Raw genomic sequence first — 22,510 nt, 5'->3', positions numbered from 1 at the left:
GCATTCCTTAAAGGGACAGAAAGACTGACATCTCTATCAGTATTTTCCTGTGGAGTAAGGATAGCTCAGGGGCAACCGGTTTGTCTTGGAAGCAAGAAAATGCAGCGCAACACAGGTTTGAATCCCAATCCCGCGCTTAGATACCACCGGTTGGTATTAAGCGCTGTATAAAAGAACAATTATAATGATGTTGCCCAATGGTTTCATGTAGCAAACCCCCATGGCGTGGTGGAGGTAGCCAGGGAATCCTACCTATACAACCCTTGACGCAGCATCTCATACCACCTTGGCTACCTCAGCACTCACCCGTAGGGTCAGGCAGGGGCCTTTGTCACACAGCCCTCTCTGTGTTATATGTTCAATAGTAGTTGGTGTCAATAATATTATTAAAATATTGTTTCTGTCTTGTCTTTTCTCACCTACAGGTGAAAAACCCCACCAGTGCAGCATCTGCTGGCGTTCCTTTTCACTGAAGGATTACCTAATCAAACACATGGTGACGCACACAGGAGTGCGGGCCTACCAGTGCAACATCTGTAACAAACGTTTCACCCAAAAGAGCTCCCTCAACGTGCACATGCGCCTGCACCGCGGCGAGAAGTCCTACGAGTGCTATATCTGCAAGAAGAAGTTCTCTCACAAGACCCTGCTGGAGCGGCACGTCGCCCTGCACAGCTCCACCAACTGCACGGCCAGCAGCGAGGGAGCCGGCGCCCTGGCTGTCCCGGTCAGCGGAGTGGTGGCCGCCTGCACAGAGGGCACCACTTATGTCTGCTCTGTATGTCCGGCGAAGTTTGACCAAATCGAGCTTTTCAACGACCACATGAGGATGCATGTGTCGGATGGATAAAAATGTCCTTTTCTTACCACGCCAACAAATAAGGTTACGACTAGGGAGAGGGGTTGGAGAAACCCACCACCTTTCCTACGAACAAAAGTCAAGGTGGTAGGAAAGGAGACGAGCAAGCGGTAGAAAGCAGGGTGGGAGAAAAAGCTATGGCACTAGAATTTAAGAAATTTGTATTGTTTAATTTTAAAACAAATTCCGTTTTGTACTACATGACGAACTGTATTGCCTGCTGGTACATTACATTTAAGGAGACCGGGGGACATATATCTTTGTACATATATTTTTCCCAGTTTCCTTATGGATGGTGGCCTTAAGGCTTGGTAACGCTTCGAAGGATCCACTGGCTGGATCTTAAGCTACTGGCCTCTAAATACAACCGTTCTTTAAAAGAAAAAAAGAACATTAAAAAAAAAATCATTTGTGTAGAGCACTACAAAAAAATGTTATGACATAAAAAAAAGGCCTACTGTCTTTAAGTACACCGCTTGCAGTGTTTTTCAAATGGACATTTTCACAGTACTGAGCATCTGGACTTCGCAAACATCAACTTTACAGAGAAGATGAAAACTGTGGATTAATGCCTCTGGTTTAACAAAGAGCATCGGCCATCACTTGACGCATTCACGTCATTCGTCTGTCTGCGCCAGGATGCGGCGGGGGAGGGTTGGGAGGGAAGTCGGACCATGATGTTGTGTAGTGCTCTGGGGACTGAGAACCCGGCATGGCCCTCCCCCATGTTTCAACTGTCCTACTTTCCTATCCAAGTCTCCCCGCTCATTAGACCCGCACCTCGATTTGTTTTCCTTCCCTCCTCAGCAAAAGGCCAGAAGGCAGGGGAGTTGCTAGGTCTGGAAAAGACTCGGGGCTATGCTAATGTTGGAACTGTTGGGACTGGGGGCTAGCTAGTCTTTTGGCTGTAGCTCCTGAGATTCTATCCGGGGCTACAACCAAAAGATCAGGGGCTATAGCCCCCTTAGCCCCCCCTAGCAACGCCCCTGCCAGAAGGGATGGAAAATTACAGCAACAACGAATTTCCAAACAAATGGACATCATCGACGGAATTCAACTCCGTATTTCTTCAGCCTCTCTACTTCAAGCTCAGAGCCCTGGAGCTGTCAAGAAGGACCTTTACGATCCAAGACCTACACTACACACACAAGACCAATATTTCAAAGATTCATAACTGCGGTTTTCAAGGTACCAGAAAAAGAGCCTTGCTTTGTTCACCAGTTTTCTGAGCGAGAGAAAATGCCGAGAAAGGAGAGGGATTAAGTCTGTTCTTGAAGAAGCACAGCAGCCTGCGTAACAGCGGGGAGGGGTGTCCGTTCGTATTTGGTGCAGTCCAAAAAATGCACGCAAGTGCAGAGAGGAGTGCTTTGAAAAATGTGTAATTTAAGCTGTTATCACAGGGCAAAAGGTGGCCTTCCCCAGGTAGATTACAGTTCATGTCTTCTTTTTTTTTTTTACTACATTAACAGTATTGGTGGAAAAAAGAAAACTAGAAAAGTAGGTTTGTAGAAAGTACGTTTTTTTCCAATCGTTTTGTTTGGTTTCACCTGCACTGCCACTAACTGCTAATTTCTTTATGTACTACTTTTTTGTCGGTTGGACGGAAACACTTTTTAAATTTTCTTAAGCGCTTCCAGGAAAGGGGGGGGAATGTCTTGACAATGCTCAATTTGGTTAGGAAAGATGGTCTATTTTTTTTTTTGCTTCTCCTTTTTAATGTATTTTTTTACACGTGTTATATGTTTGGGCAGTTGGCCTGTCCCTGGAGTTTAGCACTATGATACGTAAACTGTAATCGACATTTGACCGTGATCGAGCTGACATTTCTCTATTGAAATGTCTTTGTTGTCGTGTCTTTGCTGCTGTGTCGCACAGTGCTTCATTGAATGGTAGTTCAGAAAGACTTACCCACACGGTGGACTTCACTGTACTTGTTTTAGTTCTGAGTACTGCAGGGTTCTAGCAACGGAGATCAAAACCCCATGCTCCTTCTGTTCGTTGGCCAAAAGTAGAGAGAAATCTGTCAGAGTCTCGCCCCATTGAAAACCTGACCTATGCCATTTGTTTGATTATTTTGATCACTTTTAGTTAATGGGCAGTGGCAGCACACTCCACCCCTTGTTTTCCCATAATACCAATATGCGATCACATCTTGACCGGGCATCTACGTACATTTTCTGTGATCAAATTAATATAAGATGGCAGCTGACACTGCACAGACTCCTATGCACAGCTGGATCTTTAATTTGTGCTTAGGTACAAACTAGAGACCAAGGATGGTTAGTGGCTTGGTAAGATTAAGTAGAATTTGACTAACTAAATACACCTAAAAAATATCTTAACCGGGCATCAAATTAGTTGAGCAAATTCATGTTGTAAGCTAAACTTGCTTGTCTCAATGCTGGCCCTTAAATTAAACATTTAACCAAAAATGGTAAGACATTCTAGAAGATATATTCCTAAGTGCGTAATTACAATTCTCAGATCGCCTACATCCCACATTGATACCACTGAAAGATATTCTTGTATTTGTCATGTTTACATGTCGTGTAACATCTCCCAAAGGTACATATGGAGTGGATACATGGAACTGACACTAAATATCCTCCTTCCTCTCCATAGCGGAGTAGAGTAGTTGGTCACTGTGTTGGTACACAGGCATTTTAGGTGTGCGTGTAGGGGAAGACATTTGGTTGACTTACAGTGGCTGCTGACTGTAGGGTTTCTCTGTGGCTCTTTTTGTAGCCACAATTCTTGTTCCATTGCTCATGCTTTGTGGTTTAACATTTCTCACATCAGATTTTGGAGTAGGAATTCGTTCTGGCCAAGTGTGTCTCTTTGTGGGCTAGTGGGAAACGAAAACCTAAGATTCGAACAAAATGACCACTGTCTCCACCAACACATAGTGAATCCGTAAAATAAACACAGCCTTACAGTAGCCTTGTCTTCCAGGAATGATGGCTCCTCTAACACTGGCATACATACACACTGATGATATACATCCTATAATGAAATCAAGGAAAGACAGGGAACAACACCAAAGAGGCCTTCACTGCCAACCTGAGCTGCCGCTTATGTCCCCGGGGCGGGACGAGTTCACATTTCCTGAATGTACATCTCAGAAGGTGCAAGGAGCTCCATGATCATGGTACACGGCCGGTGTGCACCCATGCTCACTGTGGTATTTAAATTCTTTCCCTCCTACTTGCGATCTCCAGCAATGAGACAAATTAGGCAGGTGGATTAGTTTCACCATGACTCACCATAGTTGGCTCTCTTGTGACTGTCTTTGAATTGCTTTTCTTTCCCTACTCTACTCTCCTGAAAGTTTGTTTCGAAATCCTTATATCGGGACACCCGATTAATGACAGTAACATGAGAGTTATCTTGACAGATGACATCATTTTGATAGGGCAAATGTTCGAGGCCAGGCTCTGACCAACATTTCCTGTTTTGGATCTAGCTGGTATGATCCTTACTCTAGGTGTAGGATGCCGGTTCATTCAGGTGTAACTCCTACCTGTCCATGGCCTTTTGGGAAGCCCTTTCCCGTTGCATGTCATGTTATGCCTTATGCCAGGTAAAGGCAGGTTTCATTTTTTACTAGGCCTGCATAACTGCTTCTAAACTCCCCTGCTGGAAATGGCCCAAAAGGGGATTTACAAAGTTGTATTTTCTTTTCAATCTTTGTTTCCTGGAAATCGCATTTAATAATGTCAGCCACATGGTTAGACCATATTTTGTGGAAATTGGCCTGATTATTCTTGAGGGTACATTTCTGGATGAAAAATTCAAACTATAACAAATAAAAACGATTAAGGGACACTTAGGATGTAAACCAAAGCTAGGCTATTATTTCAGTTTAGGCCAGGCATCTGCCGTGCATGTTTTATACTGCCGTTGAGATGCAATTTTGTCAAAACACATAGAGAGATAAACATTGGATCAATGACGGGAGCAGGTGCCAACAGGAATGGTTCTGGGAATAGCCCTATCATATTTTACAGCAATGTTTTATGTTTTAGAAATGGCTCCCTTTCAATTAAGCCTTTTAAAAGACGCTCAGTTGGATGTTTGTAAACTTGTTAAAACTAGCATTGTAGTTTTTATCTTGGTATCTCCTTATTTCTTAGAGTGGACATTTTAGTCTTTAGACATTGGGTAATGCCCAAGGAAAACTTTAAAGTAGGTAACATTTTCCATTGCTCCTTCAGATCAAGTAAGGGAAATTCACATCATGTTGATAGGATTTTCAGCTCAACCACTTTATTCCTATATCTTCTTTTAGTGCCTTGATTTTGAGGTGAAGACTTAAAAATGGAGGTGGTGATCAATCATTGGTTACACGCCCATCACCCTAACCAGTATGTACATCCTAGAACCAACACATGCATCCCTCCCATTACCAAGCAATATGCCGCTCCTCTTACAAACCATTGTTCCTCTACCCCTTATAACCCAATATGTCACCCTTCTTATCAACCAACCTAATTCCCCATCCCAACCAATTTCTCCCCGTACCACTCTACTAGCCAATTCGTGACTTTCCTTACCATATGTTCCCACCCTTCCCAAATATGTGGTGGTACTCTTATCAACCAATATGTTAGAATCCCTACCATCCAATGTGTTCCTCTCCTTACTAACCAAGATGATTCTCCTCTTTACAAACCATTATCATAATTCCCTTACCAACCAATCGGTAATTCCCTTAACAGTCTTTTTGCCTTCCTTCAGGAAAACTTCTTGAGAATATTACCAAAAATTGTCAGGTTCTTCTTTTCCATGTTAACATCGAAATGGTCTTATCTTGTATAATTTCCTTTGCCTAGCATCCAGGTCATTATAAAAGGCTGTCACAGGCACTAGCAAGTTGGTTCCTATACAGCCATGGGGTTTATTAAAATGCTAATCTCGACCTGATGCCTTTTTGTGTCTGATCAATTTTGTGAAAGAACTTATCCTTTTTTCTTTTTTAAGGAGGAGAGTTTAAATGAGAAGCAGATTACAAATCATATACATTATTCCTTTGTTAATTCTCTTCCATGCACATTTGATTAAAAAATGATCAAAGGAGATCCCTTGATATTGGCTGAGTCTTACATTCCAACATTGTTGCTATCATCTCTTGATCATTCACATTATGTAGCACCTGGACCTTGTTCACATCGTGCAGCATGTTTTGGAAGTGGCCTGTATAAGGCCTATGGAACAGTGGTGACATCCTTTTTTAACCAATGACTACCTGTGATAGGAATGGAAATGTTGAGCATGCAGACATCTCAAGGAGGCAAAGCTTAGCTAACGTTTAGCCAGTGCATCCTGTCTTCAAACACAATGCGGTGTAACCTCTTTATTACTTATGCACAACTCGTCCGCAAAGAGAGGAACGTGAACAATCCTTCTCTTGTCACCCAACTACCCTCTGGAACTCCATCCCGGTGTCAACTCGGAATGTCCCCCACAATTTTCCAATTTCTCAAATCTCTCTAAACATGCCTTTTTCAACAACACATGACCAAGGACTAATTCCAGTGGACACACATACCTACGCACAGACCCCAACTCACAGTACTGCGCAACTGTTAAAAGATGCCAGCCCAAACGCTGGCTACCCACACTCTGTACATCGTTCTGCTACTCTTGAGCTAGGTCTGCACTTTAAACAATAAGATGAAATACATTTTAAAAAAATACAGAAACTTATGACACATTTCGTTACATTTTTAGTTTGTTTATTCCCAGACAGATATAAAGACTTACAAATACCACATTTTTGTCTCCTTAGTAAAGAACACATATTTCATCACTCTTACTTTCGTTCCTTGTGAAGTTTTAAATTTATTGTTGTTGGAGAGAATTAAGATAAAAGGACACTATTAATTGAGATGGTTCTTACTAATTGGACTGTCACATCCTCGAAACCGTTGTTATACCTGGTCATCAGTGTCAAGCCTGTCAATGGCATCCACCTTGCTCTAAGGTGTGTTAGGTTATTGGATCTTATATAAGGCAACTCTGGCCATTTCCATGGATTCTTGGTGCTTATTGAAGGCCATTTGTGTCATACTGCCCTTTTAAGGAAGACAACCAAGTGGTCTGTTTTCTCATTTGCTAAATTTTGTTAGGTTAAGAGTGGCAGACCATATATACATTCTTAAAAACATACGGAGCGACACCTGTTCGTTTCATCTCTAGAATATTTTTATTGTGTAGGAGGGGGTGATCTTTTGTAAAAGGGCTGGAAAAAGAAAAATAGATAGCAACAAGTATGTAAGAGATCAAAACATGTTTTTGCTCATTGAATCTTAGGAACCATGTGCTGATTTCTTCCCCGTGGTTTGGTTTCAGAGCAGTCATTTTGTTAAGTAAGAGCTCTACATTTCAGATTCAAAGTATGAGAAAAATGTGTGTTCTGATATTGCACTTCATGCCAGATTTCTCCCACTTCTAAGCACTGTAACAGCGGGAGTCATTATTACTCCCTGTTATGGTACCTGACTTATGGACCTCGGAAGCATGAGAGGCTAAGTCGGCCCTGCCTTGGGATTTGGCCTTGCAAAATGCAGTGACTCATGAGCTGTCCATCCGGAGAAATTGCTACTAAAGTTGGAGTATTGCTCAGAGTGAGCAGACCAGGAAGTAGCATAATGTTCTCTGTCAGAGAGCTATCATGTCACACCCACTTTCTTAAATGATGTTGGAAACTAGCCATGAAACCTGCATGTATGGATCTGCTAATTCTTTGGCGATGTGAACTTCTCTTCCTCTTTCTCATTAAATCACTTAATTTAAAGATAATGTAGCATATTATGCTCTCAAATTTACTTGGAGACAACTGGATCTGTAGACACAATCTATTAAATGCTATTGTCTTGCTGTTGTTCTCAAAATACCCTTGAAAGAATGACCAATGAGTGCTTTGCCACATTCATGTAGGCCTGGGCTTTGCAATCTTTGGGTCTCCAAATCTTGTACAACTCCTATCAAACCTGGCCATCATGTTCAATGTTGGGGGATTATGGCAGTAAAGAAAAATCATCTAGAGCGGTCTGGGTTGCAGACCCCTGATAAATGCTGAATGTAGCAGGAAGAAGGAGCACTTCAGTGGGTATAATTAGGCAACTCTTTCATTACCCTCCTGGGAATTGGACTTCCAACCTCAAGACACAGTTCCCTATATGAACAAGCGATGAGACATATGTTTTAATATATATCGTATGTGTCAAGTGCATATGCTTGATGAGATAGTAACACTTCACCTCACATAGAGGTAAAACAGAGAAAAAACATCAGCACACTTGCGGCCGTATGGCAGAAGAAAGACTATGCCCTCTCTCTGCCTAGCGTTAAAGCCCGGGTGGAGCAGGGTTACATCAAGGGCATGGGCCAGTCCACTGAAACTGCCTCTGTTTGAGAATAGTCGTAGTGTGGAGCCCCCACTAGGGCGGTGGGCACAGAGGCACTGCCCCCTTTGGTTTTCAACCCCACTATCAACTTGTAAAGCGCCCCCTGCTTTCAAACTTGGTCTGTTGTATATAAATCATCTCCATGCATAGGTGAGTGATACTGAAACATTCCTCTTGGGCAGTGGATGGTGCTGTAACCAGCTTCCGAGCATACTAGCCTCACAGAAAAGAACTGATATCCACCCAATACATTCCCTGGAGACTGCTCAACAGTTTGTGTTTCTTTCACTGATAGGTCGGGACAAATATCCAATTAGGATTTCCCTTCACCAACACCATTGTTCTGTCTTATCAGGTACTGCTAGCCATCATTATAATTTTTAATTGCATCATCATCCTTTTATCATTAGCAAAGTTAAAATTGTAAGCATTGAGTGTTGCCAAGATCTTGCATTCGGTTATGCCTTTTGTACCGATAAAGATCACGGGCATAGACTGGGTGTGAAGGCTTTAACCGCCATATCCGTTGAACCTTCAGTGCTTCTTTCCGCAATCTGACGCATTGACACCGAGATGTATTACTTCGCCTCTTCCCACAGCTCACATCATAATGATCAAGCATGCTCCTTTGATAGAAGCAAACCTTCTTTTTCGCCTGCCCTGTTAGAGCTCAATGAAGGACATGGTCCCGCAACCGATGTAATAAGGTCTCTCGTTGGGTCCTCCAACATGGTGCTAAATCCATTCGGGTGTATTTGAAAGCCAAGCCACCAAGAATCGAAACTGGAAGTCTGCTATAGGTTCGGCAAATGGGAATCCCGAATAAAACATGGCCTTATTACATACTAACACTAAAACTATATAAGACACAGGAGACGGAAGTTTGATGAATGATACAGAAATGGTCACATTTCATGTGTCCCAATATATTTCTTATCGCATTCATTGAACCTTTTCCTTGACAGTGAATGGGTCTTATCCCCATCCACCCTCATGTTCTCCGATGAGTGATTTAATAAAGGTTTATGTTCTTGTCCCTTAGCTAAATAAACAATTGCACTATCGATGTATCGCCATGGATCCCTTAGTGGAAGGGAGGCAGAAGGGCCTCGTGTATTTTCCCAGATTCCGTCTACGTTGCTTGATTGAAAATATTCCAGACCTACTGTTTGCGCTGTTTCGCAACAAGACATGTGTACAGTGCGGGTTTTAGCGCGCATGGAGAATAATGGCCGCTAACCTGACCGTATTTGCTAGCCATTGACTACCATGCTTTCTTTCACCCCCCCACTGTTAAGGATCCTCGGTCCCTGTCCTGTGCCATCTTTATTCCTAGAATTACTCTTTAGCCCACCATGAAGATGCCTGCTTAAGCACTGTCCATAGTGAGTACAAAAAAAATGCCCCTGGGTCTGCATAGTTTAGTGCCCCTCAATCCTACTGCAAGTCTGGGTTGCCAATGGGATGACCGATGGGTTTATGGTAATCCTGTACAATGATCAACCCGCGGCACGAGACCACTAAAGACCCAGCCTCGAACCATACAACACAATCCCTTTGAGGATGTGCTTTGATTCAGTCGATGCCCCAGTCTGTGATTTCCGTCTGATAGATGTAAATGGGGTTGTTCCTGTGGCTTCCCTTGTCGAGCGTTAGTCGACGTATTCTGAGCAGAGGGCCAGCAATACGAAGCTGATTTCCAAAGTTATAAAACTGACCCACAATAAGTGTGTCGAACCTTCTCTGTGTGGATGTCATTGTGGCTCAATGAAGCAAACTGACGGCACTTCTGAATGTGTGCGTTGTCGCGAGACAGTGGTCGCCGGCCCCCTGTATGTTTTTCTTGTCACCTGTATCATAATGTGAGTGTTCTTTGGAATTTGTGGTTTTCATTATAGGGCATTGTTTCATTTTTGTTAGATTATTTTTGCACTAAGATTGACTGCACTGCATTGCACTACTGAAAATAGAATGGCATAGAGTGAGATACAGGATAGAAAAACCAAGCAAGCGATGTTGGAAGCAGCCGAGCGGCTTCTAAAAAGCAAGTCGATTGCGTTGCCACTCCCACGCGTTTTTCCTCCGCGGACCAACTGGCAAAATCATTGCGAAGAATCATTCTCTTTGCAAGATGGTTGGATAGTGAAGCCAGGGTATTGGTCTTCAGTACTTTACTTTTCATTGCAGGCTGGGAAACAAGACACAAGAGGAAACTAAAGATAGAAAGGTTAACGTTCTTTAATGGCTCCCCCCAACTTTGGAGCCGACGATCTGACAGATAGGTTGTAGCAGGTCTCCTGGATGAACATTCCAAAATTCCAAGAGAACTTAATTTTGTATGCGTTAACATTGCTCTTCATGAGCCCTTTCAAAGCTCTAGAGATAGTCTGTCCCCGCTGAGTCCCAATAATACAGTACGGTTATAATTGATTTGGCATGGCAAATCCGGCATGGATTTCTGCTTGCTAGAGCTAAAAGTGCTTTGGAGGAGGATTTGGGAGAGTAGAACTTAACTATTAAGGGGAGTGATTGACAGCTTCTTTAGACCCTAAGGTCTATGTAGAGAAAGCTGACTCTCAACCGTTTGCAGCTCAGCAAAGATTAACGCTGGGGTTTCCAGCAAAAGTACGCATACAGAAAGCCAAGTTAATGATTACAGTCCAAAAGTGGATTTTATTGACATTTTTAAGCTAATGGCCGGGTTTTTATTAAAGTGCTGTAAGTGTCCCAGTTTGCGGTCGTTCAACCTTCGACTGACTTCAAGAACCGGGAGTCAGGGTATGCCGCTCTGTGAAAGTGCTGCTTTATTACTGAACCCAACTTGTATTGGTGAGATATGGGACCTCACCAGAGGTGTCCATGTGCTAACTGCCTACATGAGCAGGAGAATTACAGAGATCCTTATTGGCATGGATACAGAGCTATCATGGCAACAGAACTTCCTAAATCCATGTGAAAAATGTACATACACCATCAGCGCTATTATTTATTCGCTTTTCTGTTTATACTGCTCCCTCTTCATTTGATTAAACGTACCTCCATAATTTATAGTGAAAGACCATCTAACATGCATGGAGTGGTTAAAATCCATGCCAAGGATGGTAAGAGAAGATACTCTTTGCACTACACAAGTACCACAAACTGAAAGAAAAACAATAATATACAAAAACATAGTTTTCTTAAGGAAGCTGGTTGATCAAATCTTTGGAGTGGATCAACCAGAGTTGGTCTACTCCAAAGGTTGGACAGTTTTGGCATTTTGGTGTGATTGTCGGCACTCTTTTTGACCCGTTGTGATCGTCTGTGTACACTTACTGGGATCCTGGTCATGTATGTAAACTCATAAACTCCACAGCCCCAACTGGTCAGTGGTTAACGCACAAGTTACGATGTAAATGCCTATTTCTACTGACTGAATACGTTTGCTTATTTTTACTTTCATGCTGTTTTGTTTGATGACATTTTGTGAGAGGTATGACCCATGATAAACTGCAGCGTGAGAGGGTAAAATGACACATTAGCGTCAGCGGTTGAAATGAATACCGTGGAACAGGGGTGTGCTATTTCAGCTGGGCTGCACAGCACTTTCTTTCCCTCTGATCGATGGGGGTGTGAACATTTTTCAGAAAAGGCCACCTTTTGGATATGGAAAGAGTGAGACACTGAATTCTTGAGTGTGGGAAAAAAAGTGTACGGGGGCAAGGGAAGGCAAAACTACCTACCCGTTTTTGAATTGCTTGTGAAGGCATGCAATACCCTGTAAAAGATGGACAAGACAACATATCCCTCTTCCCCAGATTCCTAGGATTAGCATTGGTGGGCATGTCGGGGTTATAGCGAATGTTCCCCTCTGTAGCTTGCTGCTATCCACAGTAGCTTCACACACCACACTTTTTCCCCACAATCCATGTATTTGTTTGCTATGGATTCTGGAAGCGGATCCTCTTCCCAGACCTCCTGCAACCGGTATTACCCAAATTGTTCGTTTACAATTGTTCGAATTGTAACTGAGTTCAAGTTCATCCAGAAAGTTATACGTCAATACGAGTGCCTCAGTTCTTTAGTCCCCACTGCCTTTTAACTTCGTACACATCCAACCAGTGTTTCCCTTGAGCCGTAGCTCAGTTCTGAGCCTCAGACTCTTGTCACTGTTGAGGCTCAAGACTGGCTTGGACACGTGTCAATGCCTGAGCAGGTTTGCTCTTAGCTTTTCAATAATGAGACAAGCTCTGTCCCAAATAAACACGCTCTTTCCAATACGTTCGTGTAAACTGCTGTTTTCTTTTGACCTAACAAGGCTTTTCGTTTCATTGGATTTCAAATATCCGTTTAATTTGACACTAACGTTTTCTTCCCTCCTGGATGTGTTTGTTTTTATTCATGTGTGCAGAACCAACCTGCCATTGTAAACTGAATCATTTTTTTGTAATCCCAATTTTGTGCTTGTTGCTGTTAATATGCTATTCTACTGTAGACCAAAAATTTGAAGGAAAGGTTGTGTTCAGGGTGAGGACAAAGGGAACGGAGTCAGTCTCTGAAAGTGACATGTTTAAAAAAAAAAAAAGAAAGTTGAATGAAAAAGTAAAAAGCATTCTTTCCCCGAGAGTCCATGTTTAGCTGAACTGTTTTTGTTGTGGTCCGATGACTGCCACTCACCCAGTGAGAGGGCCTTCAGACTTTTCTGTTCACTGTTCTCTTTTCTTCTGTTCTTTGTTTCACTTCTCTTTGTTCCTGTTGGGGCTGCAAACCTTGTTGCATTTGCAATGTTTTTTTTTACATTCACATGTACAATTATTTCTTTCAAAACCACAGGGAAATAGTTGTCGTTGTTTCTATAATTTATCTATTTTTTTAGGCAAATGCACTGAAGAGTATAATTGTACATCTTCCATTGTTTATGAAAAATATAATTAATCAAGTCTGGCTATGAAAAGAAAAAGAATCATGTAGCAACACACCAGATCTATTTTTCTATGTTTATGATTTTGCAGGGTGGGTTGGCTATTCCCATGTGTTTTTGTAAAAGACACTTATAGGATATATTGCATCTGTTCAGGTTTAGTTTTTTTAAACTGTCCCTGCTGGCTTTGCATTACATTTGGCCTTGACCCAACCTCATAATTGGCCATGCTGCGTTATTTCCTTCATCAGCATTTCATCGGCATCCGCTTGTAGTTGTACTCCTCTTACATCAGCTGCACCATGTGCAATATTATTTTGGGGGATATTAGACTCCAGTAAACACAGATATATATTTTAGACGTTTTATCAGAGATTGGGGACCCAGCGATCTAGAATACATTTATTTAGAACACATAATTGGAGTTTCAAGAAAAGACAGGACGCGAAGAGCGTTTTCCAATGGGGTTTTGCCATTATAAAACGCTTCTGTGAATCAGGCCCTTAATGGCCCCAGCCTGTGTCTCCTTATCTGCCATCTAGTTCATTCTTTAAAAACATTATTTTCTCAAAAGTCAAAAGAGAAGCCAAAGTTAATTCTTTTACAAGATGGCCTTCCCAGCGCACCACTTGTATTCTGTATGGTAAGGCATGATACTGGTATTACAGGATATTTGGTCTAATGACTGATTTGCCAACTGCATGTGTTAGAAAACCTTAGTTCCTATCCCGGTCACTTGCCTACACTCAGTGCCTCAGCAAAAATAGTTGCACTAGGTTTCCCCATCAAATTCAGAGATATTTGGTCTCTTTTATTTCCATTTTTCAAATCAGTGTTTTAACATAACGTGATTGATCATGTCAGAGAGCTAATTGTCCAGAACAAATCCCACTAGATTGCTTTTAAGGTAATACCTGGTGACTTTGTTTCATAAACATTGGATGAATGTACCTTTGCTGTCAGTACTCTTCTTGTACATGAACGTTTTTTTGCATCTTCCATATTTTATGCAACAGCAAAATCCTGATTTCAATAGAAAATAAAACAATAACAGCTTAATAAGTGTGCCCTAGACTGAAAGCAAAATGTTTAGAAAAGGAAAAAAATGGTCTGGATTTTTTTCTACTTTTTTGTGAAGAATCTTTTGGAAAGGAAGGATAGATATTTTTGTTGTGTAATATTTTCTATTTTTGATTGCATTTTATTGGTATAAGACTGTTTTTTTGGTGAAGGCATTATTTAAAAAAAATTAAATGATAAAAAAATGTTTTAAAAAAAATACAAATATGAAATCTAAACGTTTGCCCTTATGGATATGCTGCAGTTTTGAGGTTAAAAGGTGATTTGTCATGTGAGTGAATCGTTGGGATAATGATTTTTTTGTAATTGTTACAAGATGAAGTTCGTATCCACACTGCTGTTTAATTTGTTCCGGAAAAGTAGTCAGCGGATTGTTTTAGTGTTTTATCATGAAATGTTTGTGTTATTATTTATGAGATGTCAGAAACACTGGACTGTGAGTTTAAGTGTCATTGTGCTTTCCAATCCTGTATCTATTTGAGCATAATGGTGTGGCCTTGTCCTTTACGCTCCAACATTCCTGTTTGCCCTTTCAAGTCAACATCTGGCTTAACGACCAAACCTTCTTTTTGGAATTACTTTCCAAAAAAAAACAATCTGGCTCAGTTCAAGAAAAATGTGAATTTTGCCCTTCTCTCATGCGCTCATAAGAACCTCATTGTAGACATTAATGCTAGTCAGTTTTATGTCACCAGCCAACGACTGTGACATCCATTGATGTTCAAATACACCCATGGGCCATCCTGTCTTCCTCTATGGTTTCAAACAAGTATCCTCCATGCCAAAGCATGGGTTTAATCACAGTGCATTACTCGGCCCAAAAGCATGACGTTGATGGCAGCTTTGGATCTGCCAGCTTGGACTCGGTACTCTGTGAATGTATTTCTGATGTGCATTTAAGTAATTTGTTCACTGTTGGTGAAAAAATGTGCTGATATAGTAAAGTGCCATTCTTTGCTATATTTTGCTTTGTCTTTTTGCAACAAATGCCCTTCTTTCTCAAAATTTGTTTTATGGATAAATTCCGATGTGAGAATTGAATCGAAACGTGTGGACTTTGGAAATCCATTGTCGATCTCCATAGTGCTACCATCCGTTGCCGATCAAATAAGGACATGTTGGGGAGGCATGGCCTGCTCCTCCCTCTGAGGCGTGCATGGCCAATGGAAAGCTTTCCATTCCTTCACAACAGGATACACCCTAGAGTCTGAGGGTGCTCGGCCTCATAGGAAACTAGGAGTCTTTGCTGGTTCATGTCGTTAACTGTTAAAGGGGGATAATCATTCACGAAGAGTCGGCAATTGTGAACCATGCTTTACACTTCACTTTCACATAATTTTGACTCCCATCATTTCGGGGGATACATTTGTCAGATTTGTATCTGAGCTACGCTGTGGAAAGAGTAGTGTGGTGACCGAAAACAAAGAAAATAGTCTTGGGAATCCAGCAGCAAAAATCTGTCTATTCGCCTTTCTCCAGCTCTCTCACCACATTTATCTTCCATTTAAATCGTGACACCAAAATAGAACTTAATGAAAACTCACTCAAAGCAACTATATCACCCTTGAAACTGTACTCAGTAAGGTTAAGTACAAAAATTAGTCAAATTAAATTAAAACATATTTCTATAAAAAAAAGAGAAATTCAATTATTTAAAAAAAAAGAAATCTATAGTGAGAGGGGATACGGCACAAAAAAGGAACACATAGCCTCATTATGGGTCCGGCGGTAACCGTGCAGTTAAAACCAACAGGTATCCGCCGGACCCGTAAACAGCCACCGGCACCTGGCTGGCCGGTAACACCAGGGTATTACAACCCTGGCGGCCGGAAAGTCAGGCGCTGGTAATATGTTGTTCCCCATTCCCATAGAGTCACATAGAACTCTATGGGAATGGGGCGCACGGAAACAATGGCACCGGTAATGACGGTGCTGGTGCTTCCGTGAAAATCTGTGGGCGGGTACCGGTCCGCCCGGGTGGGAGGTCACCCGCCAAGCAGATTCGTACTTTGGCAGTCCGGAAACAACGGTGCCGGTAAGTTTACCGGCACCGTTGTTTCCGGACCGGCAAGGTTGTAATGAGGCCCATAGGAATTCAAACAAAATAAATTCAATAATGGCAAGGTTGATGAGGGGGTGGTGGTTTGCTGGAGGACAATTATTGGCAATCCCTACCCACCGATGTTTTTATTTAGCGAAGACAGGAATGTTACTTTAAATAAAATGTTTAAAAAGGTAATATTACCCACAATTCTGAATAGATGTACTCGAGATGACATTTGCCGGGAAAACTATTAACTCAATAACAAAATTCAGAGATAAAGGAAACATGCAATGAATTAAAATGTTGGTGAGATGTATCTAGGGGAAGTGACTTAGCTAGCTCTGCAGTCACAGCACGTGGCTACTAGTGCCAAATGGAATTTAAAAGAATTGACTTAGTTTATCTTGCAGATTATTCCCCTTGATAAACCTATAGTTATCATCTGGCGGGAGTCTGGGAGCAAAAACATACAGGCTTGATGTCAAGTTTCTACAGCGCGGTTCTCCCAAGAAGCCTTGAAAGGCCATAAAGCCGAGACAGTAACAAGCAGCTGCCATCTAATGGATCCTGGAATATAAACTTTGTTTCCTTTTGTATAGTGGACCCTAGAAGGGTTCGGTGGTTGAACAGGACACAAATCAGACCTGCAAAAATGATAGGGGGCACGTTTGTACATGACAATGAAATGAGCCCGCCATTCATGTCATGAAAACCTGACTCTTGCTCTTTGCTTAACCCTGAACTTGATTTTAGGAGCTCTTGATCATAGGAGCTCCATGCAAATGGGAATATGCGTACGTCCCAGATAACACTACTGAAATACGAAGCAATTCTCATGTCCATACTAGAAGCAAAGTCTAGGGAACATTTAAAAAGCTGCATTTTCTGCATTAAGACAAAGTTCAGAAATTGTTTACAGCAAGTTTTGTTTTACAAAGTAAGACCATACTGAACTTTTTTTTTTTAATCTAGGGCTTTTCAACACAGGTGTTGATGGAGAGGAAAGGCAAGGGGACACCACAAAAAATATTTTCACAGAAGCTTAAAATCCCCTGGAGAGAACGAACTGGGAGGCCTAGAACAGCCCGAATTGCATTTGTTGTTCTGAAACGGGGGTGCGTCCAGGTACACGGTTGAACCCTCAAGACAGAAAGCCGATGCCGGGCTAGCATTTATCTCCCTGCCTCTCAATAAATTACCAATACTTCTTCCTCTGCTGTGGCCATTTATGTTTCTCTACGAGTATTCCTTCCCACATTACACCCTTCACCCCGTTCCTCCCTGTTTAAGGAAAATTGACCAGTAGGTTGTGCATCTTGTGGTTCACTTTGTATCAGTAACACTGATGTGCCTTCTTTTCCCTTGTTAATCATCTTATTGGTCCCTTTGAACATCACTTCAACCCCACACATCAGGCAGGACTTAAATTACTAGAATTCAGCACAAAAATTGAGGATTACTTTTGAACCAATGGAATGTGCCATGCAGTTTGTGGGGTTGTATGCACTAGCAGTGAGCCCCAGGGCATTCCTACACTGTGTCATATCCTTTAGTAGCCCACTCTGGGCCCGCTACTCAAGCCAACCAAAATCTAGTGAAAGATTCACTTTGTCTCCAACTTCCTCAAGTAAAAGAGACTATGGAGACTGCAGTCCATCATGCCTCTCTTGTCAGCTTCCTGCCACTTGCAATATATGTTTACCTTGCGAAGAAAAACAAAAAAAGTCTTTGTGGCCTTACATACAATATCTCACATGAAACAATGTCTGCTCTACTTTTACTTTAGCCATATACAGATCTGTAGACATTCTGTGTTGAAGGGTGCTTATCCTTCTCCACAGGTTGTTCTCACCTGACAAAAAAGAAAATAACAGCAGAGCTGGACTAGAACTGGCTTTGTGGTTGTAGTGCTTCCTCTCACAAAACACGCCCCCTATAGCTTCTCCGTGTTGGGGCATGGCGGGAGTTCATGATTGACGGATTAGATGACATGTTCCGTTCCTTGGAACAGGAGGCACTGTAGGCTAATTTCTTCTCCTTTTGTTGACCTATTCCCGAAAGCACTGTGTAAAGTTCATATGTTCCTTCCCTGCCTCAAAACAAAAATGACGTAGGGTGAAGAAGGCTTCAATGTTGGCTTTAGCTGAAAAGTGTTTGCAGGAAGTGAAGCCAGAATGCTGCTGCTCCCTCGATTTTGTAATTCATGATGCCTGCTTACTGTCCTGTAACTGTGACCTCTTAGCACTGTACAAGGAGCACTGTCCTCCGCTCAGCATCATTCCAAAAGACTCATGTCTTATAGGCAATCGCTTGTGCCTTTTTTCTTCAAACAGAGAAATGTTTATGCATGCCCAGAATGGTATGTACATCACGTGTAATAAATACTTATAGTGTGTCTTCAAATTCCAGCTCGCGAAATAGCCCATGTTTAGCAAAACTTCCACAAGACTTTATGCTGTAGCTTCCATCCAGAAGTCCGCCTACTATTCACAGCAATCTCTCTGAGCAATATTCGCCAGATCCTCTTGTGGGAAACATAGAATGGGTTACTAAGCACAAGCACCACTTCAGAAGAGAACAGGGTAATGGCTGGATAATTGCCTTTCATCATGGCGGCCACAGAGCTGCTCTTTCATTGAAACCACAGGCTCATGTTATTGCAATGATCGGGGTTATACTCCTGCTATGGTTGGGTAGCATCTAGGTCACGCCAGTGCTATGGTAGGGTAGAAACCTACCCGTACTACAAGAACACTTGATTAGCCGCCTTAGAACCCCGATTTACTCCATAATCTTAGCAGCCATCTTTTCAAAAACATGTTTGAAGATTTAGTACCCATCAGGCTATCAACAACCACTCACTCTTCAATATGTCAGTGAAGGTTTGAAGGAATTAGGCATCCCGTCATACACTTTATTTCTGCTTTGTGCACTTTAAGAAGAAATATATATATACATAGAGTATATATTTCTGACTTCTGGATCCTGAACTTGTCCACATGCACGGAGAAAGAAACTTTGCTCCCAGGTGCTTCCCAGTTCGTTCCATCTCCATTTTGAGTGAAAGGTTCATAAATCTGTGAATTTCACACACAGGAGTGGGCAAGGAGACGGGTACCAGTCGTAAGCAGCAGAGGGAGGAAGGTCTGGTTCTTGAAAATGATCACAAAAAAATAAAGTTGGCAAACATTACACAAAGTTGACCATCCGCGTGCAGTGCTCGCAGCCATATCTCTGTTCACATGTTCATGGCTGTGATGGGCAAAAGTATCCAAAAAAGGAACATACGAATATCAATGTTGGGGCTCCAAAAAGAAGGGGACAGGGGACCTGGACCTGCTGTCTCGTCCTGCCATTTCACTATGTTTTGTTGAATATTTTATTCATTTTCTGCTACAATACTCTGAAAGAAATGTCTTTATGGACCAGTGTCCAAAAAACATACACACACACACACACACAAAGATTGACAACAAAACCGTACCTGCAGTTCTTATCCATGAAAAAGGTTGACATATCACAAAAGCTATTGGCCTGTTCTTGCTCGCATGCAAATTTAACAACTTTTTTGGGGAGTGTGTGATGCGAAAAAGAAAAACTTAACAAATCAAACACCTGGTTGACGCACCTTACTGTGACGGCCCTTTCCGAGCGGGCGTCACTTATGTTTTCTCCTTTGAGCACCTTATTGGCGTGTTATTCTACTGTTGTCCTGTTAACTGTGAGCAGAGTGGATGTCTTTTTATATGTGTGCGTATGTGTGTGTCTGTGTGTGTGTCCCTATCGATGGCACATTTTATATCCACCAAAACATCTTTGTGCACTGGCAAGCCTAAGCGGTCAACAGGCTCCTGTACCAGGACAGGCCGCGTGCCGTTTCTATTCCCTGGTGCTTTCATTTGAATGCCTGCGAGTAGCGGCATGGCCCAAGCCCCCGTTTCAGCTTCTTGAGCCACCACCGGGGAGGATTGTGCCCAATCACGCTACATTCAAGTCAAGGGAATTTCAAACTGCATTATGGATACAAGTCATCAGCAAATCCACTAAGGTGTGAATGTTCATACATACGGGCTGACACGCTTTTTATATTCTAGTCTTTAATCCTCATTGAGAGGCCTAGATTTGTGGGACATATCTGCTGTCATGGAGTATGATATGATAGGTTATTTATAACGCGCTTAATACCCAGAGGTTTCTAAGCGCGGATCCGGAGATCGAACCTGTGGTGCTCCGTGTCGTCTTGCTTCCAAGGCAACGTGGCCCCTGAGCTATCCTCCTGAGACAGTATGAGGCGGCCTATTCCACTATCAAAATGGAATGGCTTCCACTCTGAATGTTCACGCAAAATGGGATCCAAGATTTCAGGCCCAGATCAAAAAAACAAAATAACCAACGGTTAGGTGCAGTTAGTGGAGCACCTCAACGGGTTTAAGGCAGTCTGATGGACCACTGTGGCTGCTCAGTAAACCTGAAAATAATTACACTCTTCAGTGCCGTCAATCTCATTCCATCCACAAGCTCTTGATATTGCTGTTGTCTCACTTGGTCTGTAACTGGCTTTAAATTGACCCATTTTCCCATGTCTGGCTTGCTCACATGGCAGTTCACTTGGGTCACATCCAGTGAGACTTCTGTGGCAAACAGTACTTTGAACCGGAGCCCTACATGTATGTCAGCACCTACTCTGCATGTTTGCGTGTGAGCATGAGTGTCTCTGTGTGCACACAGCAATAGTTGGGCACATGAGCACACTTACACCACGTGTGAAGAGCAGGCCAATACTTTTTAGAGGGAGTGACACGTTCCTTTTACGACAGAAAAGACAAATATATCGTTTTCATGTTATTCTCGTCAAATATATCAGTTATAAGAAAACAGTCAAGAAAATCATTGTTAAAAGAATAAAAATGCGCGTACGCCTTTTTCTATCAAGTGCTTTAAAATATAGAATAACTACACACATATCCTGCCAGTTTTTTCTTACAGTGACAGTATCCTTATCTGCCATTTAATATTAGCCTTGTATTTTTCTCACGTATATAACCTGTGACTTGTATTTGTTATTTAAACAGGAAAAAACATTAAAAAAATATGAAAATAACTGTAGCGCTTCATTATTATATTATTATTATTGTGACATTTTTGGAATACTGTGAAGGTTTATCTCCTGCATATACTTTATACAGAAGTATTACGCCTTAAAATACGAAAAAAAAAACTTTTACAAGATTTCTGTTTCGTGTGGAAGAGTAATTGATGTTGCTGAAGAATGATGTTTTTTTTTTTAAATGTTACCAGCACTTTTTTTGTAAGTTTCACTTTCTGAGGTATTGTACCAAGTTCACACTGTTTGTGAAGTTTGAATATGAAGGAATAATAATAAAAAGAAAAGAAATATGCTGTGGCTTCGTCCGTTCTTTTTTTGGAGGGGTTTATGGGTCAAAAGGATGTTCGTTTCTCTTGCTCTCACTTCTCTCACTCCTTCTCTGCTCTCTCTCTCTGTGTCTCTTTGTCTTTTTATCCCTTTCTACATGGGTGAGTGTCACTTTGTCAAGTGTACATTTTCTAAAGCCACCCCAGGCTAACAAAGGCTCTAAAACAAAATGAAATGTACCAACATTGTCAACTTGCTTTTTTGAAAATGTTCTAATGTTAATTTCTATTGACCTTTTTCAGTTCATATATACATTTTATTTTTAAGAAAAGCATGTTATCGATACCTGGAATAACCAAATAAATTATTTTCTGACAGTAGCTTAACCTTCCAAGATGGACAGTCTGCTACACGCCTATATTACTCTTTCTAAATACCCCTATGAGAAAGTGGAAGGGGAAAACTAACAAGTGTGAGGGCTCCTGGCTGCTTTCCATAAAATTAAAGAACATTTTGGGAACATAAGAATGACCACACATCTTTGTGATATTTGACAAATAGATCTGTAATTAATAGGTTGCATGCTTGATTCAGGAAGTACAGAATACACACTGAGCTTGGTGCTCTTTTAATTTCTCTCAACACCCAGCCTAAAATTGCATTATTTATAATGTTGCACCATGTACACTGTTTCAGACAGCTTCAGGGTTTTAATGTCAGGATTCAATGCCTCCAGCATCAGTCACTCCATTGGTCTGAGGGTTGTTGGAGAGAATGTGTCCTTTCTCATGCATAACTTTTGACATGCGTCAGGGTGAGGTTAACTGTTGTAAGGCATCATAAA

At 41.7% G+C, this 22,510-nt stretch overlaps 1 protein-coding gene across 4 annotated transcripts in view; it reads left to right on the top strand.

The window, feature by feature from the left end:
* ZBTB20 (zinc finger and BTB domain containing 20) overlaps positions 1–21,690 on the top strand; it is a 3,989,371-nt gene extending 3,967,681 nt beyond the window's left edge. For all 4 annotated transcript variants that reach the window (XM_069635901.1, XM_069635902.1, XM_069635903.1 and 1 more), the window contains one exon: positions 426–21,690. In XM_069635901.1, the coding sequence (XP_069492002.1) occupies positions 426–850 (425 nt within the window). In that variant the 3' untranslated portion in view covers positions 851–21,690. The remainder of the gene's footprint in view (positions 1–425) is intronic.
* The last annotated feature ends 820 nt before the right edge of the window (positions 21,691–22,510 follow it).

The sequence above is a fragment of the Ambystoma mexicanum genome, chromosome 7p, assembly GCF_040938575.1.
Source record: "Ambystoma mexicanum isolate Mex_15411 chromosome 7p, UKY_AmexF1_1, whole genome shotgun sequence".
Taxonomy (NCBI): Eukaryota; Metazoa; Chordata; class Amphibia; order Caudata; family Ambystomatidae; genus Ambystoma; species Ambystoma mexicanum.
Note: the sequence above shows the minus strand (reverse complement) of the source record. Positions and strands in the feature narration are given on the sequence as shown.